At 35.0% G+C, this 22,125-nt stretch overlaps 2 protein-coding genes across 6 annotated transcripts; one reads left to right on the forward strand and one right to left on the reverse strand.

The window, feature by feature from the left end:
• Positions 1 to 2,081: 2,081 nt before the first annotated feature.
• Positions 2,082 to 2,726, forward strand: LOC134648483 (COP9 signalosome complex subunit 9). The gene is made up of 3 exons (XM_063503003.1): positions 2,082 to 2,162; positions 2,237 to 2,309; positions 2,677 to 2,726. Exons 1-3 carry the CDS (start codon positions 2,094 to 2,096, stop codon positions 2,712 to 2,714), a joined length of 180 nt encoding a protein of 59 aa, XP_063359073.1. The 5' UTR covers positions 2,082 to 2,093; the 3' UTR covers positions 2,715 to 2,726.
• A 1,730-nt stretch (positions 2,727 to 4,456) lies between these two features.
• On the reverse strand, positions 4,457 to 21,901 carry LOC134648052 (transcription factor Dp-1). Of its 5 annotated transcripts, none has more exons than XM_063502491.1 (12): positions 21,480 to 21,901; positions 20,981 to 21,099; positions 20,538 to 20,586; positions 18,029 to 18,114; positions 17,337 to 17,524; positions 16,839 to 17,007; positions 16,008 to 16,205; positions 8,457 to 8,605; positions 7,727 to 7,809; positions 7,065 to 7,148; positions 6,150 to 6,309; positions 4,457 to 4,681 (listed from the first exon to the last, which is right to left on the reverse strand). In XM_063502491.1, the coding sequence occupies exons 1-12, from the start codon at positions 21,526 to 21,528 to the stop codon at positions 4,654 to 4,656; spliced, it is 1,362 nt and encodes a 453-aa protein (XP_063358561.1). In that variant the 5' UTR covers positions 21,529 to 21,901; the 3' UTR covers positions 4,457 to 4,653. The 5 variants fall into 5 exon arrangements, with proteins under 5 accessions (XP_063358561.1, XP_063358564.1, XP_063358563.1 ...); XM_063502494.1 differs by having other exon boundaries at positions 16,008 to 16,220; positions 21,668 to 21,899; XM_063502493.1 differs by having other exon boundaries at positions 16,008 to 16,220; positions 20,981 to 21,094; positions 21,480 to 21,899.
• Between the last annotated feature and the right edge of the window lie 224 nt (positions 21,902 to 22,125).

Genomic DNA, 22,125 nt, shown 5'->3' on the forward strand with positions numbered 1-22,125 from the left:
GTTGATGAGGTTCCAGGAGAAAATATCTCACTTACCGAGGCTGTGACCGGACCAGAAAAAGTGCAGTGGCAAAGTGCAATGAAAGAGGAACTGAAATCTTTCAGTGATAATGACACTTGGGTGCTGGTAGATAGGCCAAAGGATGGTACAGTGGTGAAAAATAAGTGGGTGTTTAAAAAGAAATTTAACAGTGATGGTGAAGTGCGCTATAGAGCAAGGTTAGTCGCAAAAGGTTTCACACAAAAGAAGGGCATAGACTTTACAGAAACCTTCTCGCCAGTGTTAAGGTACTCCACTCTAAGACTCTTGTTTGCTCTGAGTGTTCAATTAGATTTAAATATGAATCACTTAGATGTACCTACAGCTTTTTTTGAACGGTTTCATTAAAGAAAATGTATACATGGAAATACCAGAATGTTCCAATTTTGTAAATTGTGATAATAAGGTACTAAAATTAAAGAGGGCAATTTATGGCCTAAAGCAGTCTGCTAGGGCCTGGTACACTAGAGTAGAAGAATGTTTGTTAAAACTGGGTTATCAGAAATCAAAGTATGAACCCTGTCTGTTTATAAAATGTGAAAACAATGTGAAAGTATATATTGCATTATTTGTGGATGACTTCTTTGTGTTTTATAATTGCAGAAATTCATATGAGGAGTTAAAGTCTGAACTTGTTAATAAATTTAAAATAAAGGACTTAGGCCAGATCAAGCAGTGTTTAGGAATGAGAGTAAATGTTAAAAAAGATTGTATCACTGTTGACCAAGAACAATTTGTTGAGAATATTTTAAACAAATTTAATATGCCCAATTGTCAAGGTTCAAGCACTCCTATGGAAGTCAATTTAAAATTAGAAAAGGAAATAAATAATTGTGATAAAAGGTATCCCTATCAACAATTAATAGGTAGTCTTATGTACCTGTCTGTCCTAACACGACCTGATATTGCTTATAGTGTAAGTTTTCTTAGCCAGTATAACAATAGTTATAATGAAACTCATTGGAAACATTTAAAAAGACTGTTAAGATATTTACAGAAAACTAAAAGCTATGGTTTAGTGTATAGAAAGTGTAATAGTTCTTTGCATGGTTTTGTGGATGCTGATTGGGTAGCATGTACTATAGATAGAAGATCTTACACAGGTTATTGCTTCATAATGTCGGGATGTGTAATATCTTATGAATCCAGAAAGCAAAGAACTATTGCTTTGTCGAGCTGTGAATCGGAATACATGGGATTAAGCGAAGCTTGTAAAGAGGCAATTTATTTAAAGAATTTGTTAAATGATATCTTAAAACCATGTGAGAGTACACCAATATGCTTATACAGTGATAGTCAAAGTTCACTCAAATTAGCAGCTAATCCATTGTTCCACAAGAGGACCAAGCATATTGATGTGCGACATCACTTTGTTAGAGAATGTGTTATGTATAATAAGGTCAAACTAGAATATGTACCAACTTCTAACATGCCAGCTGATTTGCTCACAAAAAGCCTTAGTGCAGACAAGCACTATAAATTTATGAAATTAATGGGCATATCTGGAATATAAGTTTCTGAAATAGTAAGCTTCTGTTTGTTGTTTTTGAGATTAAAACTCTCAGGTCATTTTTAGATTATTTTGTTAAGAGAGGATGTTGTAAATCTAATTTTCTATCATAGTAACAAAATAATAGTATATGTATTACCACTAGCGCCATCTGTTGTAAACTAAGTAATAACGTGTTTTTTAAATAAAACGTCAGTTCATTTGCAACCCAACTTGAAGTTTCATTAAAGATGTGTAACCCCACATGCTCTGTGTGCAAAATACCTGTGGCTGCACTAATTTACTAACCACATCCAAACCACTTCACTGGTCGATTCAATAAATTGAGAGAAAAATACTGCTATAAAATGTCATTCGGGTTGACGTTTTGTCGTCTGCTATCTCCGCCTTGTCTATGGTATTGTTTTGTTGTGAACGTGGGAACGGGGTAGTACACAGCCAGTTTTTTGGTAAATAACTAATAGTTCATTTGGACTTCGTCGTTTATTATTTACATTATATTAACTAAGTGACACCCAACTCTACAACCCAACTTTCAGCAACCATGAAGCCGACCGTTGCCGCTGACGAAATGTTTCCCGAAGGAGTTGGACCTTGGATGGATTTGGAAGAAGTATGCGCTGTTCATATTAAATCAAATCTAGTATTTAGTTTTAAAAACTAGTTCATGTCGTATCTATGTTGCAGGCTGGTGGCCCATCCAATCTTCTCATGGATTTGGCTGCAAATGAAAAAGCAGTCCATGCAGACTTCTTCAATGGTACTCATGTTATATATTCTTAATTACTTACAAATACCGCTATTTGTCCGTATTAATAATCATAATATTAGCCTAGAATTTGAATCTTGGAATAGTGAAGCTAATTAAACTGTCATTCTCAACAGTAACCTTTATATTGCATGTATAAGGAAAGGTCAGCAAAAAAGGAAACAAATAACTGTGTATTGCCATCCCTGCCCACCCCCTGACCTGACGGGAAAAGTTTCAATCCCATCTGTCCCCGCCGGGCCAAAATGGGAAGGATGCATTGGTTTGTGTCACCAAAATTTTGGCTTCCTTTCCAGGTATGCTAAATTCTTTGCTGTATTTATATGATTATAATGAAAAAAAAAATTCTTCTTTGCAGATTTTGAAGATTTGTTTGATGATGACGACCTAAAGTAGTGTTGGTTGCTGTTACCTCTCTAGACTAATTATTGTAATACATGTTAATTTAAGATAAAAAAATTATCGAAATCTAACAAAGTTTACTTTTTCTTTATAATATCAATATCATAGTGTTCCTTGAAGTCCTTTTTAGTCTTTAAAAGAATGTTGAGGTCCAATATGCCCTCTAACAATATTTAGTTTAAGTTCTTTACATAATAATAAAGTAAAGTCCGCCGGTTCCTCTCTCTGCGGCCCTGACCACCGGTAGCTTGGGCCTTGCCCCGCTGCTGGCGGCACCCTAGGTTAGGTTTTTTATAATGTGTTTATATGTATAGCTGGTCAAGCAGATCTTGACAGTAAAAAAAGGCGCGAAATTCAAATTTTCTATGGGACGATATCCCTTCGCGCCTACATTTTTCAAATTTGCCGCCTTTTTCTACTGACAAGATCTGCATGACCAGCTATATTTTGTGGGCGTGGACACTTTTTTTCTCCTATTAGGATAGAAAGAGCTCGTGATTCTGAGTAGAAATAACATAAAAAATCCCAAATTTGAAAAAAAAGAAGTGTTTGGTACAACAAAAAAAAAAACGCCCACAAAATATAGCTGGTCATGCAGATCTTGTATTGTTTTTGTATTTTATTTTTATATCCATATTATTAAATAACCTAACCTAAGATCAAAAATAAATAAAGAAAAAATAGTACAGGCACTATTTTTGATAAAGCAACCTTTCAATCTTAAGTTTGGTTTCCTCACTATATTTTCCTTTGATTTAGAGCTGCTTAGCTATTAGAGTAATGAAATAATTATGATGACACAAGGTACTTACAAACCCCCAATTTTGAAAATGCAGGCTTCCAGTATTCTGCATCCAACATCTGAGGTGTGTAGCAAACCTATACTTAACTACCGAAATAACAAACAGGGTAGTGTATTATAGCAGGTCAAGCAGATCTTGTCAGTAGAAAAAGGCGGCAAATTTGAAAAATAAGGCGCGAAGCGATATCGTCCCATAGAAAATTTGATTTTCGCGCCTTTTTTTATTGACAAGATTTGCTTGACCAGCTATAACATATTTACTGCTGGCGACCTGCCAGGCTTTGTTCATAGCCGCTTTTCGCTACAAGCGGGAAAATCGTGTTATCACTTGCGTATGCAGTGAATGTTTTATAACCAGTCAAATCAATTAGGTACTCTTTATGAAACTTCAAACTATACTTGGTAAAGCAAATCTTGTCAATAAAAAAAGGCGCGAAAATCAAATTTTCTATGGGACGATATCGCTTCGCGCCTTATATAAGGCGCGAAATTCAAATTTTCTATGGAACGATATCCCTTCGCGCCTACATTTTTCAAATTTGCCGCCTTTTTCTACTGAAAGATCTGCTTGACCAAGTATAGGTATTTGTTACTGTGGGAAATGGGTGGTGACGTCTTTAACACACTGCTAGGCACAAAAATTAAGCATTACTCTTTAAAGACCCGCAAATAATCACGTTTGTTGTATGGGATTTTTATTTTCTGTATTTGTTATAGCGGCAACAGAAATACATCATCTGTGAACATTTCAACTGCCTAGCTATCACGGTTCATGAGATACAGCCTAGTGACAGACAGACGGACAGCAAAGTCTTAGTAATAGGGTCCCGTTTTTACCATTTGGGTACGGAACCCTAAAACCGTCCTCTTTGGGGTTGTCAAGTAGTGTGACAAGGAAACAGGCATAATCTACATATAAAAAAAACTCCGTACATGATTCATAAAATCGTTTTATTTTCACTTCATTTTTGATATTCGACCATGCACGTCAGCAACATATTGTTTGACATTCCATTGTACAATAGTTGTATAAAATGAGGCCGCACGGTCGTCGGACATATGATAAAACTGTGTATGAATATAAGTAAAGCCCGTGGTGATATAAGAGTCGCGCCGCGGCGCGGGTGCTCGCTACACGTCGACGTCGCTGCTGTCGTCACTGTAAAACAAACATTATATTATTATTTTGTATTTTTTGTATCAAATGGGACTGGCCCCAGCCACGTCTATCGCATGTGCATCCGGATAGGTGGGCTAACATAACCACCAAGTGGATGCCGACGAAGAAGCGTGGGCGGGAGTCATGGAGAACCAGGGGAGAGGCCTTTGCCCAGCAGTTGGCTACAGTACACAAAGAATAAAAAAAAATGTTTTTGTATAAGGCCAAGCACGCACCACGATTTAAATTTTTGCGACACGATATTAGAATCGCGCTGTAATATATCGCAGACAATTCGCTACGCGCACTGCGATGAAAAAGTCGACGATTTGTTCATTCTCAACATGGATTTCGTACCAGTCGCTTGTCGTGAAACATGCAAACATGTCTTCAATATGCGATCGCTTATAACTTTGAGAATTTATACCACAAAGGTGATCTCCTTCTATTTCCATAATTAAATGGTCAACATCTAGCGTCTTATCTTCTAGGTTCCAACATGTTGACGCTTGGAGAGCGAAATGCCGACTGAGGTCCGGGGTGCGATTTTATTATCGCAGTGCGCGCGGGGCCATACAACTCCGTATGCTGCAATTCACTTTGCGACAATCGCGTCGCGAGCAGTCGCGGAAAAATGTGACAAATCACAATTTTAAAATCGCTGCTTATTTTTTGTCGCATATGCGCGCACTGGTATATAAACACTTACGTTGCATTTCTGCGCACAAAATAATCGCGCGACAAAAAATCGTGGTGCGCGCTTGGCCTTAGATATGTAAAATAAAAAAATCGTGCTTCCAAGTTTGACATTGACAGCTTAAGATGAACTGGGCAACGCATTTATACATACCGCGTTGGACCAGCGGTATGTATGTTACGGGTTACCAAAATGGAATCCCGCGCCACGGAATCGCTTTCAGCACTCAACCCCCTCGCGCCTTACTTCGTCCTCTGTGGTTTTCGGTGCCTCCTGCCTGCGGTGTTCGTTCTCTAATGCCAACCTGTCGAGATGCTGCAATGAGACTCCGATCAACCAGCAGATCAAGCGCCGGAAATGGAGTTGGATTGGGCACACACTCCGAAGGGATCCTGACCACATACCGAGGCAAGCCCTAGACTGGAATCCCCAAGGAAAGAGGAAACGTTGCCGTCCAAGGCAGACCTGGCGCCGGACTATTATTGCAGAGGCAGAGGCTATTGGGAAGACTTGGAGCGAAGTCAAGCACGAAGCTCAAGACCGATCCAGATGGCGGCGCACTGTGGACGCTCTCTGCCCCATCTAGGGGACATAGGACAATAAGGGCCACTTGCACCATTCCACTAACCCGGGGTTAAGCGGTTAAACCCCTAACCCAGTGTCAAATTGTACTGGTAACCATGGTAATTATAGGTTTAACCGGTTAACCCCGGGTTAGTAAATGGTGCAAGTGGCCCTAAGTCAAGTAAGTCTGTGTTGTTCGGTGCTCACCTGTACTCCGCGGGCTCTTCGTCGGGCTCGGCCTCGGGCTCCGGTCCCGCCTCGGCCTCCACCTCGGCCTCCGCCTCGACCCCCTCCTCGTCGTCTGCAGCCTCGTCCAGCTCCTCTTCCAGCATACTAGAGAGCTTCGATGTGACTCCTCGACCCATTTCTGAAAACGATGTGATTACTTTGTACAATCTGTGACCACCACTAGGATGTCCATTTTTTAACACACTATTCAAACAGCTTGGGTACGGTGACAGATGCAATCTCCATACAATTTATAACCTTAAAACGCAAAATCTTGCAAAATTGTATTGAGATGACATTTGTAACCGTACCCTTCTAGTTGTGACATAAGACATGTATGATCCCTAATTCCGTCGTACCTCTTGGCAGGTATAGTATAACTAGTGCCCGACCGAAGTTTCGGATTCGACACAAAAATTATCTTTCGGCTGAGGGTTCGGTTTCGGTAAACAAACTGCCGAAACTTTCAACCGCGTCGAAACTTACAACATTGTAGGTACAGTCAGCAGCAGAAGTTGCTAAGCGGGCGAGGTGTTCAAAATGATCTTGACGCGACTTTATTGTTAAGAGAATAAGAGCGTGTCAAGGCCATTTTGAACACCACGCCCGCTTAGCAACTTATGCTGCTGACTGTACATTGGACTTTCGGACCGCGTTAAGAGCGTTAGAATAGGCGCGGTCTAACCGGCACTGGGCCGGTTTTTATACAACTTGTACGAATTATAGGCATTTCATTGTTTTATGTCTAAAAACAAAGGGCAACGACATTTTTTTCAACGATTTAAACACGTCTACAAAACTTTTGTTTTCGGCCAAAACTGACTCAAAACCGAACCTTCGTCATAACCCTATATTCTAGTTTGCTAAGATTAAATAAGCTACTCAAGTACTCACGTTCTACATAATACTCTAACGATTTCGGTACCATGCTCTTAACTCTTTCAATTTCTTCTTCTGAACATTCTCCTTTATCTAAACCTGAAAAACAAGGAAAAAGAAGCAATTAGAATAAGGTTTGTCTAGAAACCTACATAAAACTATTATAGTAATACGGCAAAAATACATCGTCATGTAAACTACAATTGTCTGGGAAGGATCATTATTCGATGCGTGAAGTTTAATAGTAGTTATAGTGTAACAACTTTAACTAAGTTTTAATTTCTCTCAGGAATATAAATAATGCAAGTTCCAGTGGCCTAGAATAATGTGGATGCCCTAAATAGTAAGGTAAATAAAATAAAAAAATATATGGACCGTTTATAGTTCGTTTTTTTTTAGCATTAGAAAGAACTTGAAAGAAGGTAAGCGATCTTGACATGTCTTTTAATTGAAAAACGCTTTTTAAAAATCAGTACCTATTACTTATGAAAGCAGAAGAATATAAATGATCCTATTAGATTCATAATTGTTACATATTTGCCGTAACTTATAATTAAAATGTGTTTTTCAATTAAAAGACACATCAAGATTGTTTACCTTATTTCAAATGCTAAAAAAAACGAAGTATAGTGGTTAAAAGTATTGTCAAGGGAAAGAAATTTCCAACTGATATTTACCATATAAAAGCCCCATCCTCTTTAATATGTCTATGTCATCATGAATCTGGAACCTTTTGTTGAAATTAAACATATACTCTGTTCTGAAAACAAACAAAAAATATATTAAGCTTATGTTGGTGATTAAGTGAAACATTGGGGCAAGACGCTTGAAGACTTTTCACGCATACTGAATCCCACCCGGGCAAAGCGGCGGGTACAGTGGATGTCCTGTATTTTATTAAAAATATCACAATAAGCGCAAATTCTAAGGTTACAATCACGAGATTAGGCAATAGCGAGTCAATTACCTCCTCTACGTCCGCTTATGGCGTAATTTCCATTATTCTACAGTTTATTTAGTCACACCTATTACACTTATTTTCAGATAATAGGGGCATGTTTTACATGGCACTGGCATGTTTAATTGTATAAAAAATACGATAGTATTTGGGTCATTTGCAAATTTATTGTACCTTTGTCAAATTTTTTCTTAACATTTTCAGTTTCGTAACGAAAATTAACCATACAAAAATGCAAATTTATATAGCTAACATTCGTAACGAAACTGAGAAAATTAAGAAAAGATGAGATTAAGTTTTCTTATAATTTTCTCAGTTTCGTTACAACATTCGTAATACAAATTTGCATTTTTGTATGGTTAATTTTCGTTACGAAACTGAGAATGTTAAGAAAAAATTTGACAAAGGTACAATAAATTTGCAAATGACCCATTTAGTGATAAACTTACTTGTCATTTGATATACTACAGTCGATAAGTGCCTTATCACTAGTATTCACAACTATAAACGGCAGATGAATGGCCGAGGATGGAGATGGTTTAACACCTTTGCTCTCGGACTCTTTATTTCTTTCTATTAAACTCTTGAATGAGATGTGCTGGAAGAAATTTCATGTTCATTACCATTCTTCATTGTAGTTTTTTTCATAACTAAATTATAAAATGCCTCTTAGTATTTCTATTATGATTGTAAACAAAGTTCCTATACTAAGAAAGTAATAGATATGTAGCAATAATATAATGTTAAGTAAAAGTATATTTAAGTGTATCAAATATTATATTTAGTTAATGTAGTTAAGGATAATTGCCATACCCTACCAGGGTGTCATGTGATCTTTTTCTATTGTAACATCTATGGTATTGTACCATTTGTAGATGGTTTGCAATAAACGATATTGCTATTACAAACTATTATCTTAAGGAAGGTATTATAACTAAATGTGTATGTTAAGTTATAGTATTTTATGCAACCGTTGTTTAAGAGGGGTCAAAAAAGGCGAGTGGCGTGAGTAACAATTTGAGGCGAAGCCGAAAATTGTTAATAAAGACGCCACGGGTATTTTTTGACTCAGTTAAACAACGTTGCATACAATACTTTTTCTACGACCAAGCACTTACTTTGAAAAAAAAAATTGTAAATTTATAAATATTTTTCATTCAACAAAAATAATACTTTAAACAAGTGGAATCATATAGGACATATATGTAGGTAAACAAACCAAAAGTATACAGCTAAGATACGCGCCCCGGCCACCGCGCCCCGCGCCCCACGGCCGGTTGGTCAGCGACACCTTCTTGTAACTCATGAGGCCCTGGTACTTGCTCTTAGTTAAATTACAATTTTTTTTTATATCTTTATTTAAAGAGCTTGGTCACTTTTGTGACAATGTCGCTCTGTAAGCAGGGACCGGAACCGGTTACCTTAACCGGGGTTTTTCATAGGGTTATTTTAGAAGTGGTTATAAAAACCCCTACCATAACGGTAACCGTCTGATAAGGTAACACTTTGATTCGGTAACCGTATCAGATCGAGTTAACCCCTGTTACCGGTAACCGAAATAAAAACCCAGTCGATTCTGTTACCTCATAATAAGGTTTTGAACCAGTTCAAACGATTGTAATCTTTACGCAGACTTAAATTCAACTCATTATTGAATAACCGTGGTTGGCATGGGCGGTCTATGAAGCCTCCAGCACAAACAAGTTTTTTTGCCGGTAACTTCGCTTATTGTCAATTCAAACAATATTGCACTTTGAGTCCTTAAGCTAAAGTTGAAAACATAAGTGAGCGATTACAGTATTATTTTGGAGCGACAGCCGCAGGCAGCGTGGTTATTCCTTTGTTTATCTTTATACCTGTGTGTTCCTATTGTTGTGTTTCGGAGCAATTCTAGTTTAGAAATGTTTAGAAAAGGGGTTGCAAGTAAACAACATCCTATCCTAGTAATATCTGCTATTATTTACATAGTTATATTTTATGCTACTTAGATTATTATTTTTATTTTCGGGTTCACACTTGGTATGTACCTACAGATTAAAGACTGATTTAAAGAAAATTTTTTACCTAACTAGTAATTTTACTGGTACATAGTTAGGTATAATTTATCTTTAGATTCCAGAGAATAGAGATAGAGTGATTAAAAAAAATCACTTTGTGATAAAGATACATGCGCTAGTGGATTGTGGTAGATATTTTACCATTGTTAACAAATGACATATGTACTAGTTATTACGAGCTTATTTTATAATAAGCAATTAAAGTCTATTCTTTATCCGGTAGACTAAAATGACATTTCACAGTATGAAATGAAATGACACATGATGTTCATTCATACTATGAAATGTCATTTTAGTCTACCGAATAAAAAAATAGACTTTAGTTTAAAATGTTTTCATATGCGGTGAGTTTGTATGAGCTAAAAGCCGTAATTTACCTTGTACCGCTTAATGCAGCGATCAGAAAATATATATCTATAGCAGTGATAAATAAACTTATTTTAATACTTCAAATCTTTCATTAATACCAGAATTCATTATATTTATTGGGTATCTATAACATTGCTAGGTGAAATAGTTTTGTTTAAATTAAATAGATACATACATACTTAGTAAGCAGTGTTGGTCATTCAAGAATAAAATCATTATTTAAATAAGAATTCCTAAGAATAAAATCATGTTGATTTTATTCCCGTCAAAATTATTTAAATAAATTTGATCGGAAATAATTAGTATGTGAAAAAATTGAATAAGAATAATTCTTAATCAAATAAATGTAATCCCATCAAAAACATTACATGTAAAAAGGTGCAAGTCTCGCAACGCTTTTACTACAAAAAAGTTTTGAGATGTAATGTGAAACCAAGTCGGTTATTTTAATCAGTGCCAGAGGGTGTTAAAACCGTATCAATAAGATATCTTTAATTTGTAATACGTATAATGACTTGGCCATCGCACGGCTGCATAATGGCAAAAGGATCATCGTCACCTATTAAAATAATTCTAATTGAACATAACGCTAGCGCTAATTGCAGTTTGAGCATTACACATATTTACGAGTACGGTACGAGTAAAGCATTATGTGCGATTGCCAAGTCATTATATGTATTACAAATTAAAGATATCTTATTGATACGGTTTTAATACCCCCTGGCACTGATTGAAATAACCGACTTGGTTTCACATTACATCTCAAAACTTTTTTGTAGTAAAAGCGTTGCGAGACTTGCACCTTTTTACATGTAATGTTTTTTTAAGGGATCTCATCTCTTTTTGTAGGCAGTCCTTCTTTTCGGGTACTCATACCCATACTATGTATACACATATCATAACTAAATATATCTTCATTTATGAACTGCAACAGTAAATTTGTAATATCATATATTTATATGGGATTACAAACTTACTTATGCAGTTCTTAGATCTTTGAAACGTGAGTGATATTGCAATATTTTTAGGTGTACCCTTTATGTGGCCATTAAACCCTAACTCTGTACCAAATTTCAGCTCTCTGAGTTTATGGGAAGTACTAGTTCTATTCTGATGATCATGAGTGAATGAGTGTCATAAATGCGAAACTTTGCTTTCGCTTAACTTCGGAACTAAATGACCTACAGACTTGAAATTGGATTTTAAGTATGTGATTATAACTTACTGGATGACGAAAATTTCTGCGTTCTGGTCTTATCCAGAGGTTCTCAAATAGGGGCCTGAAAATGCGGCGAAATGGTTCCAGTAAAGGATGGTACGGCAGTGTTTGCTTCGCGCTCGACTTGGCGGGGGCACTGCCGTGCCCCAAGATCATGATTTTATATTCTAAATAATATTCCTAGATTAAACATGCAGTCTGGGTGCCGTATAGGCGTTACGTATAGATAGAAGTAAATTAGACAAGAAACTACTATGTTTCTTGTCTAATTTATACCTGATTTTATGCAATAAAATCTTACAAATTTAATTTACTGCCGCATAGTCTTGGTATTGGACGATACCCGTATTTCTTTTAATGTGATCTAAATCATCAGGTACAATTCACCTGCTATGAATAAAAAAACCGGCCATGTGCGAGTCTGACTAGCGCAGGAAGGGTTCCGCACCATTACGCAAAAACCAACAAAAAAATAACGTTTGTTGTATGGGAGCCCCACTTAGATATTTATTATATGCTGTTTTTAGTATTTGTTGTAATAGCAACAATAGAAATTCATTATTTGTGAAAATTTCAACTGCCTAGCTATCATGGTTCATGAGATACAGCCTGGTGACAGACAGATGGACAGCGGAGTCTTAGTAATAGGGTCCCGTTTATACCCTTTGGGTACGGAACCCTAAGAAAGATGTTTTTAAAGGTAGGATAAGGAATGGCTCGATATGGTGTATTCCTATTTCTCCCCGCCGGGCACAGATGGGAATAGACGCTTCATTTAAATCTAGTGTTGAGTCGCTCACTCGTGAGGCACCTCATTTGTACCACTCATTTTGTTAATTTGTCGCAGTACTTCGTACCGCAAAAATGTCTTACTTCACTCCTCTATTCATTTTACTTGATTCTAAAATTATCTTTCTCCTAAAAGTTCTATTCTTAACCTCCAGAATTGCACTCCAATTAAAGTTACTATTTATTTATTTATAAAGGAAGTGATGAATACATAAATATGTATATACATTAAATATTTTTGTCGCCGTTGGAATTAATGGAATAGTCGACGCTGAAAATATGCTAGTACCTCACCTCATTTGAAGTAAGACATTGTAACACCTCATTTTAGAAAATGAGGTACTCATACAAACTCATTTTAAATTGATGTCCTACCCATCACTATTTAAATCATTCCCATATGTCCCCGCCTCATGTATCGCGGCGGTCACGTTGGGCAGGAACAAATGGGGAAAATACTCATGTTTATTTTCTGTTTTCGAATTATGTTTAGTATGTGGTTTCAGTGTCCGAGTTACTACCAAGACTTATGGTGTTTTTAAAAGTTCTTCTGATATTTAAAATTTGCATTTATTATTTAGACGGAAATTAACAGATATTAATATCGTTTGACACAACGCTTGCCGCACGTGTTTAGCAAATGCTGACAAAGAATTCACCACGCCACGACTTAATCCTATTGTTATTACCAATGAGTAATAAATGACGGTCTCAAGTGGAAACACGCCTGCAACTTTCTGCAAATCTAGTGATAAGCGTAGGACTCTTTTCTTACCTGCAGTAATTTACTATCTCATTCACTTTCCGTAGGTGTGAAAGAGATAGCACACGTATGACCTCAAGGCTGATAGGAATCATAAACAAAATACATACATACTTAATACGCAAAGAAATATACATTGAACCATCATAATTATAATTTCGCAGTTTACTTTATATGTAGCTTCATTATAAAATTATCATCACCGTTTCGAAGACTTCAAAAAATGTACCTATCTATCACAATAAAATCTTTTACGCTAAAAAAAATTCAAATCAATCCGACCATTGAAAAGAGGGGTGAAATTGAAGTGGATTATGTATTGTATATTTAAACACGTATCATCGTTGTTTCTTATTTATTAATAAAGAATACATGTTTTTGGTGCAAATCTAAATAGAAAAGTCACACTCTTTTAATATGTCAATGTTTTAAATGTATAAAATCAATATAACTAAACGGAGAAGGTTTTAATACCGAACATTCATTTTACTATCTATCTATAGTTAACATTCTAATTGAATAAAACGTTATTTAGAATAATCCTACACCTGGAATAAATATTCCGTTTTTTATTTTTCATTTAATAAAATAAAAGTGACATGATTTATTAACTTTTATTTTATTCTAAAATAACGAGTGTAAGAATTATTCTTATTCAAATCGATTGGAATAAGAATAAAATGTATGTTCTTATTCTTCTTCTTATTCAAGTTATTTTTAGTCCAACTCTGAGACTTGAGACTTAGTATACTTTTTACATTCCAACAAAACTTTCTTCTCCAATTCATGGGATTTTTTTAAACCCGAAAGAGTAAAAGGAATTAAGTAGTAATGTATGTAGTATAAAAATGCAAGCTATATCAATATAAGCCAGAAACCCAGAACGCCTGAATTAAAACTTGGGAACATTTAACTATATACCTAAAGGAAAATACGTCAGGTCTTCTAAATGCTTAATAGAGTAAAAAAAAATGTTTAACAATAAAATTAAATAAATAAATGCTTATGACAAAAATTAATGAACAATGGTTGGGTTATGTTTAATAAACAAAATTAATAAAATTAAAAAAATAAATAAAATAAATAAAATAAATAAAATAAATAAAATAAATAAAAAAAAAAAATAAAAATAAAAAAAAAAAATAAAAAAAATAATAAAAAAAAAATAAATAAAATAAATAAAGTAAATAAAGTAAATAAAGTAAATAAAGTAAATAAAGTAAATAAAGTAAATAAAGTAAATAAAGTAAATAAAGTAAATAAAGTAAATAAAGAAAATAAAGTATATAAAGTATATAAAGTAAATAAAGTAAATAAAGTAAATAAAGTAAATAAAGTAAATAAAGTAAATAAAGTAAATAAAGTAAATAAAGTAAATAAAGTAAATAAAGTAAATAAAGTAAATAAAGTAAATAAAGTAAATAAAGTAAATAAAGTAAATAAAGTAAATAAAGTAAATAAAGTAAATAAAGTAAATAAAGTAAATAAAGTAAATAAAGTAGATAAAGTAGATAAAGTAGATAAAGTAAATAAAGTAAATAAAGTAAATAAAGTAAATAAAGTAAATAAAGTAAATAAAGTAAATAAAGTAAATAAATTAAAAAATAAAATAAATAAAGTAAATAAAGTAAATAAAGTAAATAAAGTAAATAAAGTAAATAAAATAAATAAAATAAATAAAGTAAATAAACTAAAATTAATACAATAAATACAATAAATAAAATTAATAAAATTAACAAAATTAATAACAAATAAAATAAATGAAATAAGTAAAATAAACAAAATAAAAAAATAAACAAAATAAGTAAAATAAACAAAAACATTAAAATAAGCAAAATTAAGAAAATTGACAAAAATAACAAAATAAACTATTATAAAATATGTAGTTAATTTATTATTAACAATTTTTCTTAGTATTTGACTGACGGCACATCACTAAATACGAATGTAGCAAACCAATAAGCAACCGATAATAAAGGTTACCATAACTGAATAAAAACCGGTTAAAAACCCCTAACAAAAACCCTAACGCGATGGGGTTTTGAGATTAACTCGGTTAACGGTTAAGGTTACCGTTTCAATAAGCTTACCGTTACAATCAGGTAACAGTATGATAGGGTTACCGAATGATAAGGTAACCGAATTGATTGGGTTACCGAATGGATAGGATTAAGCGTAAAGAGGGGTTTTCCGGTCCTTGTCTGTAAGTATACAAAAATGTAACTTTATCTTCTACTTAATCCTACCGCAACAAGTTTATATATACATTTTGCATCCTCAGATAGTGGGTGCCCCAAAATTTGGTTGCAACCCCCAACTTCAAATAAGCTTTCGTTCATAATATCCTTTCTCTCACTTTCATTCCGGACACACTCCATGATGATATGGTATGCATCCTCCAAAATGTCACATTCGTCACAGTTTGGCGACGGCACCTTTTTCATCAAAAACGCAAACTTATTTAATGGGATGTGTCCTTGCTATATTACGGGTGTCACATGCGCGTTTCTGACTTCTGAAGCAGTTTTATTCTTTCTACTAGTTAGTACTCATCTGTCAGAGATGATAATTAAAATTAGGTTGGCAACAATGTATTTCATACAATATTTTTTAAGTGGTGATTACACGAAGTATCGTAAAAGTACCAAAAAGATACTGCGTGTATGCACAAATACTTTTTTGGGGAATAGACTAAAGACTTGTCTTGACAACTATAACATAGGGGTTTAAAGGTGTGTGTGTACGACCTTTTAAATGACAAATAAAAGTACGGGAGTAGAAAAAAGCATTAACATTCTAATACCTGTAAAATAAGTTCTTGTAGTTGTTGAGTTTTCTTCTGAATCTTTTCCAGTTTTGCTTGTTTCTCCTTTTCTAGTGCTGTGCATTCTTGTACTGAATTAGTTGGGAGCCCTAACCACCGAATTTCTTTCTTTTCTTTTGAAATGATGTTCATAGCCATTAACACGTTTAAGGCGTCATATACTCTCCGGCGAATATTCTTTTGGTCGTATTGCTGAAACGTGAAGTTCTCTGAGTTTTCAAACAAGTACAGATGTTACCTGGCAATGAGCTCTGGGGCTCTTGAATATATATACCTGGTAAACAAGGATCGGGACAAGTAGACTCAAACACTGCTTCAATAGAGTTGTAATGCTAGGAATGGTAGGTAACTTTTTCTAAGCACTCTTTTCTAAAAATTATTGTATTTAAATAAATTCCAAAATTAAACTGTATTACTGTATTTTTCCGCATTATATAATAATGCCCCGTTTCGATGATGCCTTACATTTTAATGTAAAATTTTGGCAAAAACTTCACTTTTGGTATGTACAAGCTTCTATCACTATACTTTTCTTTCCACAAGCAAATAATACTTAACCAGACAATTCTAACAACACCAAACATAATTTGCGTTGTTTTGTCACAAGAGTTCCCATGGCCACCTTCTGTCTCCATCATCAGATCAGCTCCATGTCATCATAATATTGCATTGTCATGCGATTTACATATGGATGCAAAATTTCAGCTCAATCGGAAATCGGGTCAAATTTAACTTCCAAGATTTGACAGGGCAAGTTAAATAAAAGCTTGTAAAAACAACAAAAACAAAGTATCATGAAATGCTACATACTTGACTGTCAGCTGATCCGTGCATGCCAGCCGAGAATTCCAACACTAACTCATCTGCCACCTCATTGTACGATGTAAACCCTTTAGTCCTCACTTTTTCACAAACTTTCATGGAGAAATGCCGCAGACCTTTTCCAACTTTATCAGCATGCTTACGTCGTTTTGTGGTACTGTAATTCAAAATAATCAAACATTAATGAAGTTCTTTTATTTATTTATTATCGTCAATTATTAGGCCTTCACAATACTAGTTGCCGCGCGAAGCCACTCGGTCTGTGAAGACGTGCCTTGCCCGGGGCATCGCATCGTAGCCGGGCGTACGTTTGCTTTGCCTCGAAATGAGGAACGTCTTCTCAGATTAAGGAGCTGGTTGGGTGGGCATTTTAACTGAAAATTTACGACGTATGTATTGACTCTGAGGACCAACCCAGTAAGTAGCGCGGCAATTTCTGTGAGAACTCGTCCAATTAAAAAAAAAACAATTTCCATTTGAACTTACTATTCTGGTGGTGGTTCATTATCGGATTCGTGTCTCCGCCTGGACGCACTGGACATGGTCGGCAAGTAGTTGGTCCTGCCGTTGGTTGTACTTGTACTCGTTTCTAGTTTCGTCGTCACTGGCACTATGTTGGGCAAGCTCTCGATAAAGTTAACCTCTTCTAAGGCGTTCTGCTCCTCTTCCTGTTCCTGTGTAATTAATGTGTTTATTTATCCATTTTAGGTGGCTGCGGTTTCAATCGCGGATACGCCGCGGTTGCCAACAGCTACAGGCTGGCCCAAAAATACTGACAAACATATTTTTTTTGGATTGCATATAAAACGAAAATTACAATCCTATAAAATACTATAAATAAATAAAAAAGAATTATCTTTAAAATATCCTCATGTAATGTATTGTCCACGTATTTTTGGGCCAATCTGTATAGTGTGTACGAGCCTTGAGGATTGGAGGACCCCATATATTTTGGGATGCATGATGCATACAGTTTTAATACAATATAAACCTATAAAGTCAAAGCAAAGTGATATTTTGTACCTACTTCAAGTCTGATGAGTTTTTAGCTGAAGGAGCGGTAGTATAGGTGCAAGTGCGCCGCGTCGTGGACACCGCCGTACTTCGTGCACGAACTGTACTTGCTTACGAGGGCCGGTAGACTTAATGAAGGAGAAATTATATGAAATACAGCTTACTGTAACTTCTTCTAGCTCCACGGGTTCAGTTTTCGGAACAACTTTTTGCAGACGAGCAAATGTGTCAACAGGTACTTGAACCAATTCTGAAAATAAATATAATGCCTTCATTAATAATGGAAATGTTTAAAATGGGTAGGATCTCCGTTCCCGAGGACAACATGGTATAAGACAAGTACTTTGCTTCCTATTAGGTATTCATGGCATATTCATTCAACTGTTATTTGAATTCTTGATATCAATGTGCTTTCCTATTTGAGGTTGAGGCCACATGATTCCTTAATTTACCTAGGCATTCTACAGGTTGTCCCATAAATGGCACGCCACAGTGAGACCGGAGGGAGAGGCCGGCCCGAGAGGCACCAATCCAGCCAACAAAAGCCCTAGTAATGTAAATGTACCTATATTAGAGCATCAGGCTCTGAGTTTATTTTATTCGATTACGGATATGCTAAACGTAAAAACGTTTTAAGTTGTGGCAGGCGTGGCTCACTCCGCGATTTCGTCGCTTTGCTAGAGGTAGCTAAAAGTACATCCGTTCCGGCCCCAATTTTGGGGAAACCCATAAGCCGCGCGTGGCGCTGTCGCCACCTAGCGGCCATATCTGTGCTGATCGTAACAGACGCGTTTTGTTAGAGAGTGAGTCTTCTGTACTTAGTACTATTATTTATTCTGTGGTTGTGGGCATACCGGCGCCAATGGATTTCCACAAATAAAGTACCTAATTGACCATCTCCATGGTCGCGTCCTTTAAAGCTACAAGTTCGCTATTTGCCTCTATTTCTGACAATCATGTTTGTTAGCAAGAGAGATATACAGCCAACTTGTATCTTTAGTAAACGTGAAACAGGGCTTCAGCCTTCAGCTTTCTGCATGTCATTGTCAAATTCATAGAAACCTAAATAATCGGTGAACAGATAAATGAGAGACAGAGTTACTTTTGCAATACCTAATAATTATTAGTATGGATTTCTATAGTAGGTAAGTAAGTGGTATTATTACTAAGAACAAAAATAAGAGTACATCACCTGTGTTGCTCACGTAATGCTACTTTTTTAAATACTTCTGAAAATAATGTGACACTAAAATTTTGAAGCTAAGCCAAGAAATTTCATTGCATAAAAAAGACCGGCTAAGTATGTGGCGGTGCCGGACCGCCCGGACCACGCATAGGTAGTTGAGGGAGAGGATAGGTACCTCCGAGCGATAGCGATATGAACATACCAAAAACCGTTTATACATAAGGGTGTATCGTCCAAGCACTTACGTCATTTTATTAAGGAAGTCTTTGACCAAAACTCAACCAACAAAATATGTACATATATTGCAGTGAGAGAGGGGGAAACCTTTATGAACTTTCGAGACGAAAATTTCCAAAAATATTTACAATATTATTTTAAAAGGCTTATCAACCTATTTTGAAACATTAACATAATTATTGTTACCTACGTTAAGGTACCATACTAATATTATAAATGCGTTAGCAACTGTATGTGTGTTATCTCTTTATGCTTAAACCCCTGAACCTATTGAGATAAAATTTGGTATGGAGAAAATTTGAATCCCAGGAAAAGACATAGGACATTACTATATAATGTGGGACAGTCGGTGTTTGCCAGTAATTAAATGTGTTTGGGCAATGATTAAATAGGTACAGACTACATCAACAAGTGGAATTGTATTTACCATAATTATGTTTGATACAACTTCAAGCATAAGCCTAGCCTTAGTTACTTAATGAACAATATAAACCAGTTTTGTAAAAAGTTAAGTGTCTAGGAAATTTAGGGTGACTGCTATAGTTATTGGTCACTACATAGTAATTGGTCTTTCCTAACAAATCAGAGAGAAACAAGCTAATTGAAACCCCATTGTTAAGAGCGGCCAATTACTATAGCAGTTACCCTATGTTGCTGGAATTGAAGTAGGTATATTAAAGGAACATTTTATTTTCCTGAATCTCAACAAGTGTATGAATTAATGGACAACACCAAGTTCCTTTTCATGCAAAGCAATTGCTTGTAGGTATAAAGATTATAAATGCAAAAACAATGTTATTGTTGTTAGAGAAAAACAAAGTAACCACTATATTTAGGATAAGATCATCAAGTTTATCATGAGGGATACTTAGCACTTCGCTGCAAGTTAGGTAGTAGAATTCTTTAAATTTACAGTTGAACCTAACCTAAAATTTTATTTAGTAACATTATGATGTAATTCGTAACATTATGAAGTTTTAAGTAATAAAATACTAAAATGATTAAGTAACTTATTGATTTGTTTTAATTTTACAAAGAATTGGGTTATGAGCAGTAAATAATGTGCCAGGCAAAAAATAATTAGACCATTGAATAAATATCATATTTATAATCAAATTTGCTTAAACAAAAGAAATGTGGTGTAGCTCCTTAACTTTATTAGCCATTGAATGAGTTAGCAGCATATAAACTTGTAATGTACAAGCCATAGAGTTAAAACAGTTTTGTCATGATGAAATGTTAGTACTTACTTGATGCACATTTAATCCCACTCAACTTCACAGTCCGGTATAGAGGAGCCTGTAAAGAAAACACCATTTATTACACTTGCAGATTGATAACAGTTGATAAAAATTACAGTCATCAGAAAGTGCATTAGATAGTCAATAGCTTCATCTGAATCCAAGGTATCAAGTCTTACTATTGATGATGACCATTTTAGTAAATATATCTGAGTTAACTTATTAAGACACAATATTAATTTAGCTAATCATTTAACTACTACATAAGGTTATATGGGTAGAAGATTAAGATAATAAACCAACACACTGACCTTGGTTATTGATTTTAAATGATATGTAAGATTCTATACCTACTGCTTTCTTATCTAACCCTAGAGAAAACAAAAACTAAGAGCATTTAAAAATATGTTTCAATTAATAAAGTAAGAAAGGAAACAAAACATATTGGTTACCTGTGTATTGACCTCTGAGGCGGCTGGCAGCTTAATAATTTTTACAGGGTTTTGTTTAAGTTTAATTTGACCAATAGTTTGATTAGTATTCTGCACTACTTTAACCATCTGAGGCTGTCCTAAAACAATTAGATTTTTTACACTTAGCAGGGGGTTAATTATGTCTTTTTTTTCGCTCACTAGACGTTTAATACTGTCTCAAATACCTTCAAGACTGCAAAAGGCAGAACATTACCAATAATAATATAAAAATAAATTAGTTATAAACAACATTTTACAGGTTATGCCACAGCCTGTTTACACACGAAAAGGAAATGCCGGGATCGCGCCTTTTGCGCTTCAGGCGGAATCTTTGTTTAAACAGTCACGAAAGAAAAAGCTTTGTTATAAATCGATGACAAGGAGTATTCCGATGAAAATTATGGTGAAATATGAGCAGAAATTTAAATACAACAAGTAATATTCATAAAGGTAGACGAGGGCTAGCGTAATTACTAACCATTGGCGTCACGGATAAGAAAATTTACTGTACTACTTTTCTGGGACATTTTCTTTGTACTCTTAGCAATTGCGCATCCATTTACATATCTCTCACAGGGACGGTCTAACAGAAATATAAGTTAGTTGAAGACTAAACAAATTAGTTTGATACTGTACGATCAAAATGGCGACATATAATTTTGGTACCAGTTTGATTGAAAGACACTGATCGTAAAGTCAAAATGTACGTTTTCCAAACCACATAAAAGTCTCAAGTCTCTTGTAAACTTTAACGCAACATGATCACTAATTAAACTAATAAAAATACAAATATAAACGCGGCAACAAGGCAAACTCTACAGTTAAAACTCATCGAACGGGCCCAAATACCAGCTGATTGGATTGGATGACGCTGTTCACGTGGTACCCGTATAATCCCACGCCCGGGAATTTTATGTCCGTTCCGGAAAAGGCGCGAAAGAATAGTGACATCTAGTGTGAGTACAATAAGGTTAGGTGGTGCATTATATAAACCAAAAAAATATAAAAACCTACTAATATTTGAAGTTGTAATGTTGGTTTACCTGATAATCAGTATAATTTTATTCGCTATGTTAGAAAATAAATTAACCGTTTGCAGTTTGCATTACCTGTGGTAGCTGTCA

Source organism: Cydia amplana, chromosome 5 (assembly GCF_948474715.1).
Source record: "Cydia amplana chromosome 5, ilCydAmpl1.1, whole genome shotgun sequence".
Taxonomy (NCBI): Eukaryota; Metazoa; Arthropoda; class Insecta; order Lepidoptera; family Tortricidae; genus Cydia; species Cydia amplana.

Excerpts from the sequence above, each read along its gene's own strand:
- LOC134648483 (XM_063503003.1), top strand. The coding sequence starts at position 2,094 with ATGAAGCCGACCGTTGCCGCTGACGAAATGTTTCCCGAAGGAGTTGGA. Across the intron at positions 2,163-2,236 it reads CTTGGATGGATTTGGAAGAA|GCTGGTGGCCCATCCAATCT; the intron begins GTATGCGCTGTT and ends TCTATGTTGCAG. Across the intron at positions 2,310-2,676 it reads CCATGCAGACTTCTTCAATG|ATTTTGAAGATTTGTTTGAT; the intron begins GTACTCATGTTA and ends TCTTCTTTGCAG.
- LOC134648052 (XM_063502490.1), bottom strand. The coding sequence starts at position 21,528 with ATGTCCCAGAAAAGTAGTACAGTAAATTTTCTTATCCGTGACGCCAAT. Across the intron at positions 17,008-17,336 it reads AATGAACCACCACCAGAATA|TACCACAAAACGACGTAAGC; the intron begins GTAAGTTCAAAT and ends TTTGAATTACAG. Across the intron at positions 7,810-8,456 it reads TGTAGTATATCAAATGACAA|AACAGAGTATATGTTTAATT; the intron begins GTAAGTTTATCA and ends GTTTGTTTTCAG.